General features: G+C 36.1%; 1 protein-coding gene across 1 annotated transcript in view; it reads right to left on the reverse strand.

Annotated features, from left to right (window-relative positions):
* The window catches only part of LOC149572751 (O-fucosyltransferase 5-like), a 69,303-nt gene that overhangs the window by 37,859 nt on the left and 13,604 nt on the right, over positions 1-17,840 (reverse strand). Inside the window, exon 2 of the mRNA XM_089813838.1 lies at positions 6,739-6,988. Coding sequence (XP_089669964.1) covers positions 6,739-6,988 — 250 coding nt within the window. The remainder of the gene's footprint in view (positions 1-6,738; positions 6,989-17,840) is intronic.

The following is a 17,840-nucleotide window of genomic DNA, read 5'->3' on the forward strand; positions in this document are numbered from 1 at the left end:
AAAAAATTGAGAAACTTACTTGTGGATCCAAATTTGCTTGGAAAGAGCTTCGAATCCGCTCCTAATCCGCTGAAAATCGCTACAAATCGTTGTCAAACACCAAAGTGCTGCTCCAAAACCCTTCTCCTCCCCACCCAAGACGCCAAATGCAACAAACAAAAATGAAATGACATTTTTTTCCAAATCGTTGCATATAACTGGCACTGGCCCCGAGAAGTTTTTAAAATATCGCGAGAACTTGCCGATTTATCGCCGGTATATCGCCCTTTTCTCGCCACGAGAAGTTGGATTTCTCAACATCAAAACATGGCGATAAAATCATGTTATTTCTTGCCGCCCTCAACTTCTCGCGATAAGTTGACTTATCGGCGATAAGTCGGCGAGAATTTAAACTATGCCTACCCCTATGGCCCCTCTTTCTCAAAATGATCAACTTAATGGAACCAATGGTAATATTGATCTAGTCTTGAAAGAGGTGGGGCATGTGAGCAACAATGGTGTTGAAAGACCAAACAGAAAGAAGCATAGACCATGATTGTCTCAGGACGGGGATGTGGCTGCTTCACCAAGAGGTATTATGGAGGATGATGTTTTGAGTTTTGAGAACCAAGCAAATGAGAACACAAGTGGTCTACTTTCTAAAGATAGATCTCAGGATCACCAAAACACAACAGCCAAATTAGAGGATGGATGAGAGACTGTCAAAGGGAAAATTGAGAAGAAAACTAAGAAAGACCCCTTTGATATGGTTCTTCGATTGCATTCAAGAGATGGTAACAATACATAAACATAATTTGGTCTCTGTTTGTATGCTTTTTGTATCTTCTAATATTTCTTAGGTTCTGTGTCGTTTCGGGATATTAGTGCCCCTGATTGTTAGTACCCTTGGTCAAGGCCAAGATCTTTTCCCGACTTGTTAATAAATAATATCTATTACTAGCCGAAAACAAATCATAAAGAACTTATAAATTTCTTGAAAATATTAGCTCTAGTAACATATTACACAAGTAATTGGTTATATATCGGATAAATTAATGAATGAACAAGATGCACATTTATAGTATACAAAGACGATGTTTCTATTACGAAACAATTGTTGTTATTAGAAACATTCTAATTACGAAAGTATAAAAACAATAGAAACATACTAATATTTACAAGATTTACAATATTGACAAATTAAAAGAATAATAAACAAGATATTTAGAGATATTATTCTAATACAATTATTAAGAACACAAGACGTCAAGAAAAACATTCGCAATTTACAGACACTAAGGGCCCATTTGGCTGTTGGCATTAGCAAATGTTGCATGTCTTATATATAGAGTTTATCAGATGTTGGATTTGTTATTCAGAATTGGGTTTTGGGAAAATAGTTGGACCCGATTGGTTCACTTGGAATTTGATAGGGAAGATGTTATTTTCTATGTTTGGTTCTACAGAATTGATATTAGAATTGGAATTGGAATTGGAACTGGAACAATTTAAATTTTTTTTCTACCTTCACATTGGATTTTCCAGCCATCTGTGTGGCTTGCAAGCTCTGGTTGTTACTTGCTGTGAATATCTACCAATGTAATTACTGACAGTGCTCGCAGATGAAAACATGGCAGTGATTTCCAAAACCACAAGTACTAGGGAGGTACCACTGTATTTAGAAACAGATTTTCCCAAACCCCTCATACTCACCATGAAACACAGAACTGAGGTCAATTTTCCCAATGTTTTATAGAGTTGCTAAGAGAGGCCTCCTTGAACACCATCAAGTTTCAAAGGCCCAATGGAAAAAAGGGCATCATGACAGTAAACCCGGCGAACAGTGAGGGCAAAATGCTAGTGATGGACCTGCAGGATGCCAGAATCTTCAACACAGAGGGAGAGACATGGAAATTTTAGAGGAAGGTGGGCAGCTACGAGTTCAATGTTAAATGCCCAATTGACGCAGCATATTAATGCTAGAGCAAAAAAGATCACAATGGTTAGTGTGTCAAGAAACATCATGGTTGCATTTGAGTTTGGCAAGATATCCAGTTTAGTGTTAAACGCCCAGTTGCTGTCCAAATTTTAATTTTTTCCCAGCAATGGATCTGAAATCTTTATGATATGAAATTAGGGGCATGTTTGGTTGCTAGAATATGATTTAGAAATTGGAATCTAAAATCCTTGATTTGGGATTCCAGAACTTGAAATCCATATTACGGTTTTTGGAATTTATTAGGGACTATTTGGTTGAAACCCAAAAATATTTGATATTCGAAATTTGTTATTCCAAGCCTGTTTGGTTCAAAATACTAATATAAAAGTTACAGTGAGAAAGGCGATTAGTATCTCCATCAAGGTCATGTTCATGGTGCTTCCAACTCCACACATGCCGAAAATGTCAATGTTCATTGCAAAATAAAAATTCAAGAAAAAATTTAAAAGAAAGACAAAAGAAATTAGATATGGGTGGTACTAGTTATTTTATTTAATCCAAATATATGAGCAGGTGCAACAATAGCCGAAATTTTTCCCCTAATTAAAAAAATTGTATTTGTACTTATTTCTGCAATAATCTTTCTAATTTCTTCAAGCGACACTAATTTTTGCAAAATGACGTTCAAAGGTGCCCAAAGTAGATGCAAAGGGTATCATTTCTTGAAACGCCTCTCTCTCTCGGTTACAACTCAATTAAATTTCAAAAATAGGTGCTCCCAAATGGGTATTCGGATGTCAAATCCAATTAAATTTCACTTTAGTTGAAATCCTCATTTTCAAAAAATGGGATTTAAAATGGGAATTAAACAAGAAATCCAAATAACAAGTATTTTGTGGGGAGACGGAATTCTTGTTTTGGGGGTCAAATGGGGATACTGAATCCACATTTCCCCGAATTCCAATTCCTATTTTGTAGACCCAAACAATGGATTAGGAATTTTTTAGGATTTCGAATTCCAATTCCCACTCAATGTAATAACCCCAACTGGTTATAACTTTGTCAAACGCCAAATTCTTCTCTCGTTTAGTTGTTTGACATGTCGTCAAACACTTTGCAAGCAAGCTCCGATACCACTGTAATATCCCTTGTCAATTCGAACCTCGACTTATTGATTTGTAGATCAAGGAAAATTGTCAAACACTTCCAACACGATCTCTATGCTTGTTGTTTCTGAGTCTCAGACTGATTATGCTTGCTTGAAATTATATCAAAGGGAATCTAAAAGCTAGTAATTGATTGCTACTATATCTAAAAAAAGAACTAAATGCATATGCAATTCTCTTTCGGCTTTTCAAATGCATACGGATGAATCCTAAATGAAAAATGTGCACTTACAGCCAATTGGTATTTTGTCAAATGCTTGGCATGCATACTATTATGTGAATCATGGAAGATATAAATATGCACATTACATCAAATATATAGACCTGCAACTTATCACTCCTTTGGTGAGATATTTTCTAATTCGATGCTTAACATAATATTCCAACGCTCTTAGCTTTGCAACCACAAAAATAATTAAGTAGAAATGACATTATAAATCTAATATAAAATGTGCATCTACAACTACTTATGAAAGCCACCTTTACAATGCCAAATGACCAATTTAAATGATGCAAATTGATTGTAGAACCTGATATACAAATCGCCCAATGAAGGAGATGAAATTGCAATCATAATCAAGCCAAGTACTGCAGCACGGGCATTGTTCACGGCATTGTTCACGACACTGTTCATGTCATTGTTCATGGCACTATAGCAGCCAGCAATAAATGTATTCTCCAATTTAAGCACAAATAGAACTCCAGAATGAAGCTCTCCTGAATGCCAAATTCAGTGGATATTTCACCACCTCAAATGGTTGCAACACTGAAGAATTGACGCTCTCCAATGGCTAACTGAAATCAGAAACCCTTAGTTTCTTCTACCAAGTTTATATCAAATGCAATTGACAATAATCGAATGCCTAACAATGAAGCTCTCGCCTCTATTTATTCTTTTCCTTCACCCTTCTAGAAGGAAATAAAATATTATTTAATTGCACTCTCTAGAAGCTTCCCTCTTTCCAATGCAATGATTAGTTGTACTTCTTAATGCACTCTTTAGAAGCTTCCCCCTTTCCAATGCAATAATTAGTTGTACTTCTAGAAAATTAAATTAATTAAATATAAAGTCACCTTTAGATTTATTTATTTGTTGACTTTAATTTAATTTATTTCTCCATTTAGCCTTCGGAGAATGAAAAGCTAAGAACTCCATTGGGGGCCCAAAAGATAGGGGACATTACACACAAATCCACGATCCAAACGGACCCTAGGGGAAATGGGAATTGGAATTGCCAATTCCTATTCTACCTCCTGAGATGGAAGCAGCAAATTCTCATTTTGGGCCAAAATGGGAATACGAAACCCAAATGCCAAGTCCAATTTAGCGAATCCAAACTGCGGGCTAGAAATTTTAGGAATTAGTAGATACCAATACCACTTGAGCTCCGACAAACAAACGGGCTCTAAAGATTTTAAACATCATCTCTAAGAAACCCTACACGTGTTCTAATAAAATCAGAGGTCTAGCTCACTCAAAAAACTTCCATGTAAAGAAATCGTTTTTTTTTTTTTCACAAAACTAAAAAAAATTCATTCAAATTTTTAGGAACTTACTACAATACCATGTTCTAGTAAAATGTTCAATGAATTAAGATATGATCAAAGCAATCATTTAAAGAATTACAGAACAGATGGTTCAATAATGAACGTTCATATAGATAGAAAAAATCTAATATTTACAATAACTACAATATTGCCCATTAAATAATATGAGATATTAATCTAATAGGATTGACCAGCCCTAATTTCATTAATAAATAATAGATAAGTATTGTTTTATTAATAACATAATTAATTATAAAAATTGAACAAATAAATTTATAAAATAAATCAATCCTTTCCTGGACCGACCTTCTCTAACCGCCCTTGGACAGTTTGTAATTGAGGCCGACTTGTGTAAGATATATATATATATATATATATGAGGTGGTAACCTTGGCTAAGCAGGGATGCATTTCAAGCTTCTTGCATTTTACAAATGCAACTGAAGCTCAGACACAAACCTGAGTCTTCAACTATTGGTGGGACGAAGACCCTGCCAGCACCAGCAATAAGTATTTTTCTGTTCATTCATTGCATAGTAGGTTACTGTTGCATCAAATGATTGGGTTCTTACTTGAGTCTTCAACTACTGGGGGGCAGCGCAGTGTTGAAGTTTGTAAGAAGTGGAGGACCACCAGACCAGATGGCAGCCTAAGTAGGAATCACACCCAAAATGCATCCACAGGATCGACATGGAATCAAAGGTAAACATCTGTAACAGAGTTAAAAAAATACAGATTTGCTGTAGCAACTATTCACTTTTACTGCTGTCTCTTGACACAGCAAAGCAGAGGTAATCAACGGTTAATCATTGGTCAGCGAAAACTAACATCAATCCGTAGAATACACCAGACTGTGTAAGGGAATTACAAGGGCTGACTGAGATCATACAAACCACTCCAGAGTCCAAGCACACTCAGTTGACATCCTGAGCAAGCCTTTCTCCATGTGGAGACTGCAACACCAAAGGGAATGAATAAAAAGGTTCCTCTACAAAGATCTCAGTGTTTACAAGTTGAAAATCTAATATTTTCTGAGTTTGGTTATATCTTAATCTGGGTCTGCTTCAATATGGCCCCTATTTGAGAAGAAGACTGTAAACTGAATAATAGTCTATTGAAGATATGTAATGGCGTGTATCCGAGTTTCTGTAATAAATTTTCTATCTAAATCCTTGAAAAAATTTGATTTCGTACAATTCAGTTTTAACTAAGGTTGCAATTTTAGATTGGTATGTTACAACATAGGAGGTTCTCAGAGCTCCCGCAGTTCCTTGCATGTTGTGTGCTATTACATGGTTGAAGGTTTTGTTTTAGGGCTATAGGCTTGGCTGGTTTTTATTTGATATTATATGTAGAACATTATTTTAATCTTCCCTGTCATCCAGTCTCCGGGTTGTTAATGCAGTGGCTTTTTAACATTTTGTTGAATGCTCTGCTAGTTGGGGGAGTGGGGGTAAAGGGGTATTATTTGAACACCCATAATAAAAAATGACATCACTGTGCATTCTGTAATGAAAACCTGCTTTAAAGATTTAGTGTCTCGTATGTATTGTGCACACACTATGTCTCATGTCGTCTGCAAGGTACCTTGACAATGAAAGATTATAAACAAAAGCTGATAACATATGACCTATATGGCACGATTTATACTCTTTCCAGCTATTTGGTAAAGTGGTGGAACACTTTTTCCTTTAGTCTAGTCTTTAGGCTTCTTAGAAGTGGTGTGTTAATTCCTAGATCCAGATCCAACTCTATAAGCCTATAAAACATCATTGCATAAATTTGAGAAGTGACAAATTTTTGTGAAAAGAAAATTCCTGTTCATGATATAGATTTTTTCATCCAGTAAGATGTGTAGAGGTTGAAATTTAACCAATGAACAATTGCCAAATAAGTCACAGATATCAAGACCATATACAGAAACTCTAACAAAGATGTAATAGGGGCCTTATAATTAACAATTTGCAAATCCCAAAAATATAAAACCAGTGTAAAATACAACAAAATAAAACAATGTTTTCAGTATCATCCCAAAACAAATTGTCTCTCAGAGTACTGCACAACTAGCTAGCTATAGGAAAAATAAACGAGACATAAATGCACAAACCTGATCATCAGAATGAAGATGATGTCGATAAAGAAGTGCATCCCATTTTATCTTCCCATCGTGACCAGGCCTTTTGACTAGAGGAATTGTCTGACCATTTGACACCATAAATGACTGTAAAAGATCAGTTTCACTTGTTGCTGCATCAGTCGAGAGATAAATTACAGGTGCATTGGACATCTGGACTTTCCGAAGAATGCAAGATGCAGCCTGTGGAATAGGAAAGAAGCAACTCTCTTCTTTTGAATTACTGTCACAAAAGGACAGCAGCAGCATAATGTTAGTGATTGCTAAGAATATTTCTGATTCCTCTTCTTAAAAATAAATAGAAAGAAACGCACACCCACAAGCTGACATAGACACAAACCAAACTAAGACCATTTTTTGCTAACCCAGAAGTACACTTCAAAAAAACAAAAAACATCAAAATATTCCAACCAACTAAAGTTTGATTACCTACTTAAAACATTAATTATTCAATAGCATGACAGACACATTCAGTTGCACAATCTGTAATTCATACGGGAAGTAAAGATAGGAAAGGCTGCAGGAAAAGTTCTAAGAATAATATGGGTTTAGGAATTGGGGGGCATGGATTCTTCAAATGTATCTGAACTTTACACCTTTTCATATTTCAATGTAGCCTTTTCCAACCCCCACCACAGACCTTATCTAGTGGTCAGTGACACTAGCACAAGATAGACTTGAATTTGATTTAAGCACCTGAAAGAAGCAACTTGTGTTTAATACAACTAATTCCTCTCTACAATGCCTTTATTAATTATTCATATACTCCCCATTTCCTATGTTTATTTGCACTCTGTGACATGCCCATAATGAATCACTTAGTTATAACAGAATAGAGGCCAACTCCAATTAAGCTATGCATTTGGAAGAACTGATTATTAAAAAAATAGCATTGACAATTAAATATAGAATGTACCACTTACAGTTACAGAATGGCATAGCATGCGTTCTAAACATATCCTGCTTATGAACCATGTTGTCGTACACACATCTCAAAATGCCAGTCAAACACAGCAATCACTAGACCAAAGCCCATATGCAACTAAAATATTATATACTCAGGCATGAAAACATGTTAAAAGTTAAAACTACAAAATATTAATAATAAGAAAGAATTTGTTGACAAAAAGAACTGTCAACTAAGCATTTGTTAACCAAAAATGCATGCATATTTAACACGTCAAATTGATGAAGGAAATTGTCCACAGCAAACTATTGTATAACTATCAATCAGCCCTTAACATCATAAAAACACAGACTGGTTCAGCTAATATTTCTAACAATTTCAGCGTGGATGAGTACAGCTGCACAAAACATACATGTATCTCTCTCTCTCTCAGAACTGTCAACTAAGCATTTGACAACCAAAAATGCATGTATATTTAACATGTCAAATTGATGAAGGAAATTGTTTACAGCAAACTATTGTATAACTATCAATCAGCCCTTAACATCATAAAAACACAAACTGGTTCAGCTAACAGTTCTAACAATTTCAGCGTGGATGAGTACATCTGCACGATACATCTCTCTCTCTCTCTCTCTCTCTCTCTCTCTCTCTCTCTCTCTCTCTCTGCATTTATGTGTGTGCATGCATGCATTCCTGTGTCAAGCAAACTATTGTATAATCAAAATAAGAATGCCAAGCAAACTATTTTAAAACCAAAATTAGAATGCCAAGAAAACTAATGTACTGAGCAACCATGCCTTGGCGTGGCAAGCAAAGTATTGTAAGACATGTTCCTGAATGTGCAGGATCCAAACCTCTAACTGCCTCTTATTTTGATTTATGAAAAAATTCTAAATGCATGCTGAATGTAATCAACTCCAAACCAGATGTAGCTGCTATAAATGACAAGTAAAACTGATGAAAAGACTGCGTGCATAAATCTCTAAACTTCCATTTACATAGACATCAAATCCATCCAACTTTAGCACACGTATCTTTCTCTGTTCCCTCAGGCTGGCAGGAAGAGAGCTCTTATACCATTTGTAATGTCCCCTTCCGAATTAACTATAGAATTTGCACACAAATATAGCTGTTAATGTTATTAGCTATTTGGTATAGTAGATCTGGATCTACCTTCTTTTATAAATTTCTATTAATATTTATATTGCTGCTGATGTTCTTTCATCTTTCTTTCTGTCCTCATCTTCATCGTGATTCTCCTTCTTTGATGCTGATTACTTCTCCTTTTACGCTGAATATTGTCTTTCTCTCTTATAATTGATGTCCCTTTAAAATTAATTCCTTGATGGGTCAATGTTTGTTGAGATTGCTGCCTCCTGAATCAATGCCCTCTTCAATCCAAAATCTTCTACCCTTATAACTTCTCCTAACACTGAAAGGTGGTTATCCTTTCTTGAAGAGTGGGGTCTCTTCACAACCAATTTAGCAGCTGTCTTAATTATTTGTTAAGCACTGCCTTTGATTATTAATTAAGTTGATGTCTTTATATAATTAAATCACTGCCTTTATGATGATTGATGCCTTAATTATGTATGTTGTTGTTTATTTAGTGATATTTTTTTTAATTATTGATACTTCAGTCGTTGGGCCAGTTTAATTTCTCTTCCTTAGACAGGGTCATGACACAATGTCTTGAGACGCTGTGTCTCTCGCACCTCCACAAGTCATCTACAATTGCGGGCTATTTGTATCAAACCTCATCAACCTAATGTGGTATACAATATAAAGTTAAAAATTTTAAAAACAGATGTCATGAACTTATAATCATAATTTATTGCAAACTTATGGTAATGTTTTGTAAAGAGATCGAAATTTAAGTTAAAATTTTAAAAAACAGATGTCATGAACTTATAATCATAATTTATTGCAAACTTATGGTAATGTTTTGTAAAGATCGAAATTTAAGTTAAAATTTTAAAAAACAGATGTCATGAACTTATAATCATAATTTATTGCAAACTTATGGTAATGTTTTGTAAAGATCAAAATTTCATAAACACAGTTTTAATGGCTCCAACTTAAAGAAAGATCAAAAAATGCTATAAGATCACTAAATATATCTTATGCCAAACTTCCTCATCAATAATTTGTACAGAAAAGGAACATGGTATCCAAAAAACTACTGATATATTGCTTCATCCAATAATCTTGTTGCCTTGCAGTTTGAGAGTCCCTATTATAATTTGGTCATTTTTTTAATAATCCATCATCTCTATTAACTCTTAAGGCTTTTAGAAATAAAGTTTGCATCCTTCATTTTTTTTCACAATCAACCACCTTCAAAACATTGTGCTTTAAATGCACACTAATGACATTAATTAGTAGATTATTTTTACAATATTTCTATGCACAAAAAGTAATTGGAACTTGTATTTTAGCTCATGAATTCCTAATTTGTAGTATTAATGCCTCTAGAATATGTTTTTATTTGCCAATAAGGCAATGTGCGCTTCCTCATACCTAGGACCTATGTAACTTGGGGGGTTTGATTGATTGTTGTCACCATTTCCCAACAATATATTGATCTCACTAAGTTGAAAGGAAGCCAACTGATGCACAGCACACAATGCCTTGATCCACAATGTCCTTTGCCCTATTTTGAAATCCCTTATGCAATTGGCCACTTCTATGAATAGTAAGTGGTCATCTATTTGAAAACAGCGTGTCAAAAAGAAAAGAAGGGGAACAGCCATTATTGCAAATGCCCTTGTAGGTGGCTTGCGCATACTTCTTCTTGACAATCATCGGATCCTTTAGATGTATTGTGTATCGTCAAGGAATGTAGTAGATGTAGTGGGATCAACTCCAATCCTTCGCTTACTGTCTCTGTTCTTCTTTCGTAATTATTTCATGTGCAAATAAAGATATATTTTACTCATGTATCTAGTATGCATTTTCATCTTTATTATTACTTCATGTATTTACAGTATCAGATATAGAAATAACCATTTGGCATTGTTGCCTTAAAGGAAATCCATTCAAATTTGAGCAGTTCATGCCCTTAGATCCCAATAAAAGCAAGAAGAGGCCACAAGGTGATCAAGACCAAGGTAATTAGGAGATCTTTACCAATTGTAGAACAATGAAGACAAAATAGAAGATTACAAGAAACATTCAAGGAAAATCCAATTCCATGATTCCCAAGTCAAAGCCCTTCCCAATAAAGAAGTAAAAGTTGAAGCGACAACCTTGTAGTTAGGAAGAGGGGAAAACCTTCACCAAAGAACTCTCAAAGGGAAAGTGGGAAGAAATTGTCAAACAATTACCACTCCTTGATAAAGCATAAAAAGACCTTACTAACAAAACAAGTAACCCGTCTAAATAGTAAATTTCAGACGAAAAGAAGTGTCAAGATGTTGAACAACAATGTACACTACATAGAACAACTATCCATATTGAAGGAACCAAGAATTAAGGGAACAAAATCAAAGATCCCTAGGAGAAGAGAGACTAAGAACGAAGATGAAAGCAACCAAAGTGCAAGGGGCAAGAATCGTGCGTGCTTTGAATGCAAGTAAAGCATTGGAACATCAAAAGAAAAATAACCCAACTAGGTCCAAGACATAGTAAACAACCAACCGAGATAGACGGTGACTTCCACAACAACTCTGGTCAAGGAGCACCCTGGGTCTATCAAGTCCTAAGTGTCCAAAGTTGGCATTTTGGCTTTGTGTGATTTTCTTTCATGTAATATGGTCATTTTTTACCATTTTAGGTTAATTGGTGTCATGGTTGGGTTCTTAGGTGATGGAGAATGAAAAAATGTAATTGTCAAAGAGTCAAAGTTACACAATGTTATCAAGCAACTTTTGAATATTTTGTCATAGAGTGCAAAAATGTTGTGCTAGTTAGTTTGTAGTTTAAAAATTGACCGAGGACCATTAGAAACTAATTGCAAACATGTAAAAGGTCGTATATCATCGACTCAAGGGGTTGGATGAAGTTTTTGGATGTTGAACAACCAATAAAAACACTATTTTTTGCAAATTTGAATGCCTCCTTTTTGTTTTTCTAAGTTGCACGTACTTGTGTGTATCCATACTAGCCTAAAAGTGGTTGGAGATGAAACTAGACTGAGCTAGATTACCATTGCAATTGGTTTCACTCAAATCCATTAAGTTTTGAAGGATATGCATGGAATTCTTTCCAAGTAGGTCAAAACCCTACATAGGGCATCCAAAGGCAAAGAAAAATACATTGAACACAATTCCATGAGTGAAAACTCTAAAAAATTGGTGGAATCGTCTATTAAAATATGTTGTTCAATATACCAAAGTTGCAAGAACAAGGAAGAAGGTTTCCACATGTGAAAGTGATGCTCTAAGTATGATACCATAGTTATGCCACCCTAGGAACGGCGGGACAATGGAACAAGTTTCCGGGACGAGGGGCAAATCAGCCTTAATTTGGGGATGGTGGTGGCGAACAAGAGGGGTTGTATATACTATACATATGGTACTGCTAGTTATGAAAAGATATATTGCAATATGATATGAAGATGCAAAAGAGTAAATACTTGAATACATTGCATTTAATTGGAACATCGAACACTGGACATAAATAGTCGAATCAGCAAATAGTCAACATCGAGAGGTCCCCGTATCCTCGACAGAGGACGGGGGAACAGAGTCCCCGATGTGTCCCCATCTCTGAGGCGTGGGGCAAGGGGGGGGGGAACGCATCCCCGTATACTATGTCTGATAGCTTCATGTATTAGGCTAAAAACCTTAGTTAAGGACTATGTGCATTGCACCAAACCAAGAGTGGATTGGACATTGGGGATGTGGAAGGGAGTGTATGAACCCTGTCTAAGCCAAAACAATGCTTGAACACCCTTTTGGAATCATTTAGAAACCAAACTCTAGTTGCCCATAACCCTAAATGCCAAATTAGACCTAATTCCAACAAGGACAATCCAAATTTGACCCAATTATTACGAAGAAATCCTCCCTCGTTTTGAGATAAGTGTTGTAAGAACCAAAAGCATATCTCCAAATGTGTTTACATTCTAGTTATCCAATATTCTCTAGATGTTATGAAAGAACAGACCTAATTAAAGGACTACAAGGAATGAGAGTGACTTGTGAAGGAAGTCCAATGTGATGACTTCTGGGCTCTCCCAAATTGTTGTTGACATCACTTCTACCCCTACCCCTATCCTGCATCAAAGTTTGCATGTCAACGAGCAATAACTCCCCAAGTTCACAGGAAATGGGCCAAACTTAAAGGACCTAGCAAGGCACTATAAGACGTGTAAAACTATCTAGATAGCAAGCAATCATGAGGAAGCATTGATTGAGAGAGTTCTCGCAATGCTACAAGATATAGCATAATCTAGCTCACAAAGCCCAATGATGAAGCTATAGTCTCTTAGGACAAGTTGAAGAAGACTTTCAAGGCCATATTTAAATCATTATGGGATGACAATGAGATTGTCAACAAGATTTATAACACCAAATAAGGAAAAAATTAGAATTTACAAGCTTACAATCATAGGTTCAAAAACCAGCGAAACTGAAGAAAATTGTTCATTGAAGGATTGATCCTCGTTGCACAAGAAGGTGAAAGTTTTGCCTCCATCCTTATGTGTCAATGCTTATAATCAGGCACAAACAAAAACTCCCCAAGTTCACAGAAAAATATTCAAAGAACCTAGTAAGGTATTGTGAATTCCCTACATAGCAAGTAGTCATAAGGAAGTATTGGTTGAGAGAGTTTACAACAATGCTATAAGGTATAACATTGGCTAGCTCACAAGCCTAATAATGAATCTATAGCCTCTTAGGACAAGTTGAGATGCCTACATTATCATGATGCCTTTTGAGTTCTCAAAAAAAAATACAAACTTTCTCACTTATAATTGATGCTTTAAACAGTCAATCTATAAGCGTGAGTCACTTTCTTTACAAATTGAACATCTTGATTGTAGATTACACAAATAACTATCAATCTCTCAATTCTCACATAACTGATAATAAATGAAAGTCTCAAAAGAGAACAACGATCATCATTAGATCAAATATGTAGATGCAACATATATTACTCTTGACAAATACACTCAAAGCTATGAACAAACGAAACCAAAATCATTGTGAAAACCTTTTACATAATGAATGTGTCAATCCCATGTTTTTCCTTCATCACCATTACACCGTGCAACCAAACTCTCGAAAGTATGAAGAGACACACCTAAAATAACAAGGGACGTACATTACAAAGCCCAAACGACATCCTACGAACATGAACCAGTGACAATTTATGAACCGATGGCACCATCAAAACATAAATTATCAACTCATAAACCAAAAATATGAAAAATTGCCAAGTCATCATAGGAACATTGCCATATCAAAATTTGCACTATGAAAGGACACTCATTTGGCAAGAATGAATAAATGTCAATCTCATTGCTCAAACAGCTTGAACATTAAATAATATAGCTGTAGCTCGAACCATTATGGAACAGTTAGGTCAAACAAAAGCACAACACAAGTGAAGGCTCGAAAGAATATAAGAATCGCTCAAAGACAACATGAGATATTTACCATACGGCTCGTAATATCTTAGATGTAACGAATCAATATCATATGGCAAAACACCAAAGGTAGATACACTCTCTTGTAGCTGCAAACATTTCAACAACACCTACCATAGAAACACTAAGTTATAACACACCTCGTGTCATACCACAAGGTCTAACTCCACAACATTATTTATAAATAGGCTTCTAGACCCTTATACTAGTTTGCAATCAAACATTTTTCAACAAGATCTTGAACAATTCAAAATTATTTTCTCACCCAAAATTCTTTACACAAGAATAGCACTACAAAGTTCCAACACCAACTCACTCAAGATTTACCATAAGAAAGTTTGTGGTATTAAGAAGATAACACATGCATGGGAAAGGGATAAACTTTCCTCCCTACACAACAAAAACTAGAAGTACTTAAAAGTTTTGTCAAAGGATTAGCAACATTCACCTAAGTGTCAATTCTCTACATGTTAAAAGATCATTGGCTCTACAACCTCCTTGCCAAAAATGATATTGCAAATCATGTTTAATACAAGGGTGCTAAACAAGATTTGCAGCCAAAAGCATTGCACTCTAACTATCACAATTCAATACTACATGACTCTTAAACCACATGTTCCATAGGGATGCATACCTCCTAATACTTGTCATTTTCATAACATATGTGGCATAGGGATACCACAAAAATGTCTACAAACCCCAGCCCCCACCCCCAACAAGAAGTAAAGGTCTCCAAGATACTTTCGTCAAAGAGTGGGCATTTCTAGGATGTCCCCCTTCATGAGAAAGGCTCTCTCAAACATCCCTTTTGTCTCCACAACTATCAATATTATGACAATGACTAGTTGGCATTGGAAGAAAGAAGGAATAATTACACGGTAATAGAGTGTCACAACCTTATCTTGTATGCTGGTTGTAGGTTGAGAAAGAGAAAAGAATGTTTCCCCTGTGATTGTTTGGATTCCTAGCAAAGTTGCCACTATTTTTTGCTAAGCATGGAGATGCCTACTAATCTTATATGAACATTGTAGACTAGCATGCATTTTGTTAGAGCTAAATTTACATAACAAAGGTTGCAGTAAAGGGAAACATAGCACAGACCAATATCAATCTAATAATACCTTGTTGTTCAATCACCCAATAGATTTGCATTGAAAATTCAAAGTTGCAAAATGATTTTATCCATTTATTTCATGATGCTCCCTGCTCACTCACCAAACCATCAAAATGATAGTCACCCTTCCAACGGGTTTTACTCTTCCTTGCCATGCACGCATCAATTACAACAAGGGGAATCTACAAACTTAGTGTGTAACTGATGTTGCGTCAACCACATCCCAGATATATAAGGCAAAGATCATCGAACAATAGGAGCTAACATGGACATAAAAACCATGAGGCCACTGAGCAAATAAATACCCCAGCTCCACGTCCCTTGCTTAAACATGCTAGCCTATCGGGACGTTGAGAATGGGCTAAGTGATGGTTTATGCGATTGGACCGAGGTGAGGGACATGATAGTCCTCCCTTCCTAGAATCGCTTGTGCTCAAGCAATCACAATGCAGGATGTTGCAATATGTGTTCACCTTTCCACATTGTGTCCTCAATAGGTAAGTCCCTCCACTATACCAAATACTCCCGTTTTGTAGTCGTTTCTCCCTCGTATCCAATATCCTAGCTAGAACTAATTCAAGATGTCTTTCATCTAGAGAAGGTAAATTGAGTGAACTCATAACATATTGTCTAAGCGCTTTTTTGAGGCAAGAAACACGAAAAACGTTATGGACCTTGTTGTTTCTCAATAATTCTAATTCATAAGTCACTTCTCCAACCATTCTTGACACTTTGTAGGGACCATAAAATCAAGGATTCAATTTTTTCGATCTGCTCTTCTTAAGTGAGTTGTGCCTATACGGCTGAAAAAGTAAAAATACCATGTCCCCTACCTCGAATGATCTCTCTGTCATGTGTTGGTCAGCATAGGCCTTTTGCTGATTATGGGTGTGCTATATATTCTCATTAAGGGCTACAAGGTTTTCCTATTGTTCTTATAACCAATCTTTGGCTAGCAGTGTTTTGTTATCAAATAAAGACAAGTCCTCAAAAGATAATGGATTGTAGCCTAAAGTGCTCTGAAAGGTGACATGCCAATGGCCATGATAAGTTGAATTATAACAATACTCACCCAAATGTAGCCATCTACCCAAGTTCATTGTTGTCCTAAAATATAGTTGCGGAGATACCCTTCTATCCATTTATTCACTATCTACCCATCTGTCTATGGGTGGTACCTGGTGTTGGGAGTCAGTTGTACCTAAGCAAGTCTAAATATTTTTTGCAAGAATGTGTTAAGGAATTTTTTGTCCCTATCGCTCACAATGTCTTAAGTAGGCCATGCAACCTAAAAATCTCCCTAAAGAATATAGTGTTGCCACCTATGAAGCTGTCCAATCAACTGCTACAACAAAAAAAATGAGTGTACTTTGTTTGCTTGTCTACTACAACAAATATGTTGTCCTTGCCCTGCACTTTCAGAAGCCCTGTGATAAAATCCATGGATATACTCTCCCATTTATGCTCAAGAACTGGAAACGACTGCAACAACCCAGCTGGATACATGTGCTCTGACTTATTCTGCTGACAAGTCATACAAGTTTTAACATGTTGCAAAAAATCATCTTTGAGGCCCTTCCATGGGAACCGCTCTCTAATCTGCCTATATGTCTTAAAAGACCCTAGATAAATGAATGGCATGCATAACTTGCTCCTTAAGTATGGATTCAAGAACTAAGTAAATCTGGTTTTTGTAGTAGATAATATCATCTATAACCCTAAATCTATTGTCCTAAATCTGCTCATTCATGACCTCATATGCACATGTATTCTTGGAATACTCAACTAATAGTTGAGACTTCCAATCAGCTAAAATCTTGGAAATAGCACAACAACTAGCACTGGCAGGTCTTTTGGAAAGTGGATCTGCTACCACGTTGCTCTTACTCATATCAAAGTCGTAAGCCTGAATCTTGCTGATCCATTTTACTACTTTTCTTTTAATTCCTTCTGAGCCAAGAAAAAATGCAAGCTCTTATGATTACTCCTTACTACAAAAAGCCCGCCCACCAAGTATTGTCGGAACTTAACTAGACCATGCACACTAGCTAGCATCTCCTTATCATAATGGAAATAAATTTTTCATGATCTTTCAATTTTCTACTCTCATATTTGATAGGATGTTTATCCCACATAAGTACTGCCCCTATACCATCACTTGAGGTGTCACACTCCAAAACAAATGGCCTGGTGAAATTTAGCAATGCTAGCACCGAGCATGTACTCATCACCCACTTGACCCTGTCAAATATCACCTCTATATTTGTAGACCACCTAAAAGCTCCCGCCTTCGTGAGATTAGTAAGTGGTATTGCAAGCTAAGAGAATCCCTTCACAAACCTCTTGTAATTAGAGCACAACCCAAGGAATCCCCTCAAATCTGACACATCCTTCAATGGCGGCCAATCTAGTATAGCCAATATCTTTTCCTGATGAACCTTGACCCCATTAGCCCC

Source organism: Cupressus sempervirens, chromosome 2 (genome assembly GCF_028749045.1).
Source record: "Cupressus sempervirens isolate cs-2001-9-10 chromosome 2, ASM2874904v1, whole genome shotgun sequence".
Classification (NCBI taxonomy): Eukaryota; Viridiplantae; Streptophyta; class Pinopsida; order Cupressales; family Cupressaceae; genus Cupressus; species Cupressus sempervirens.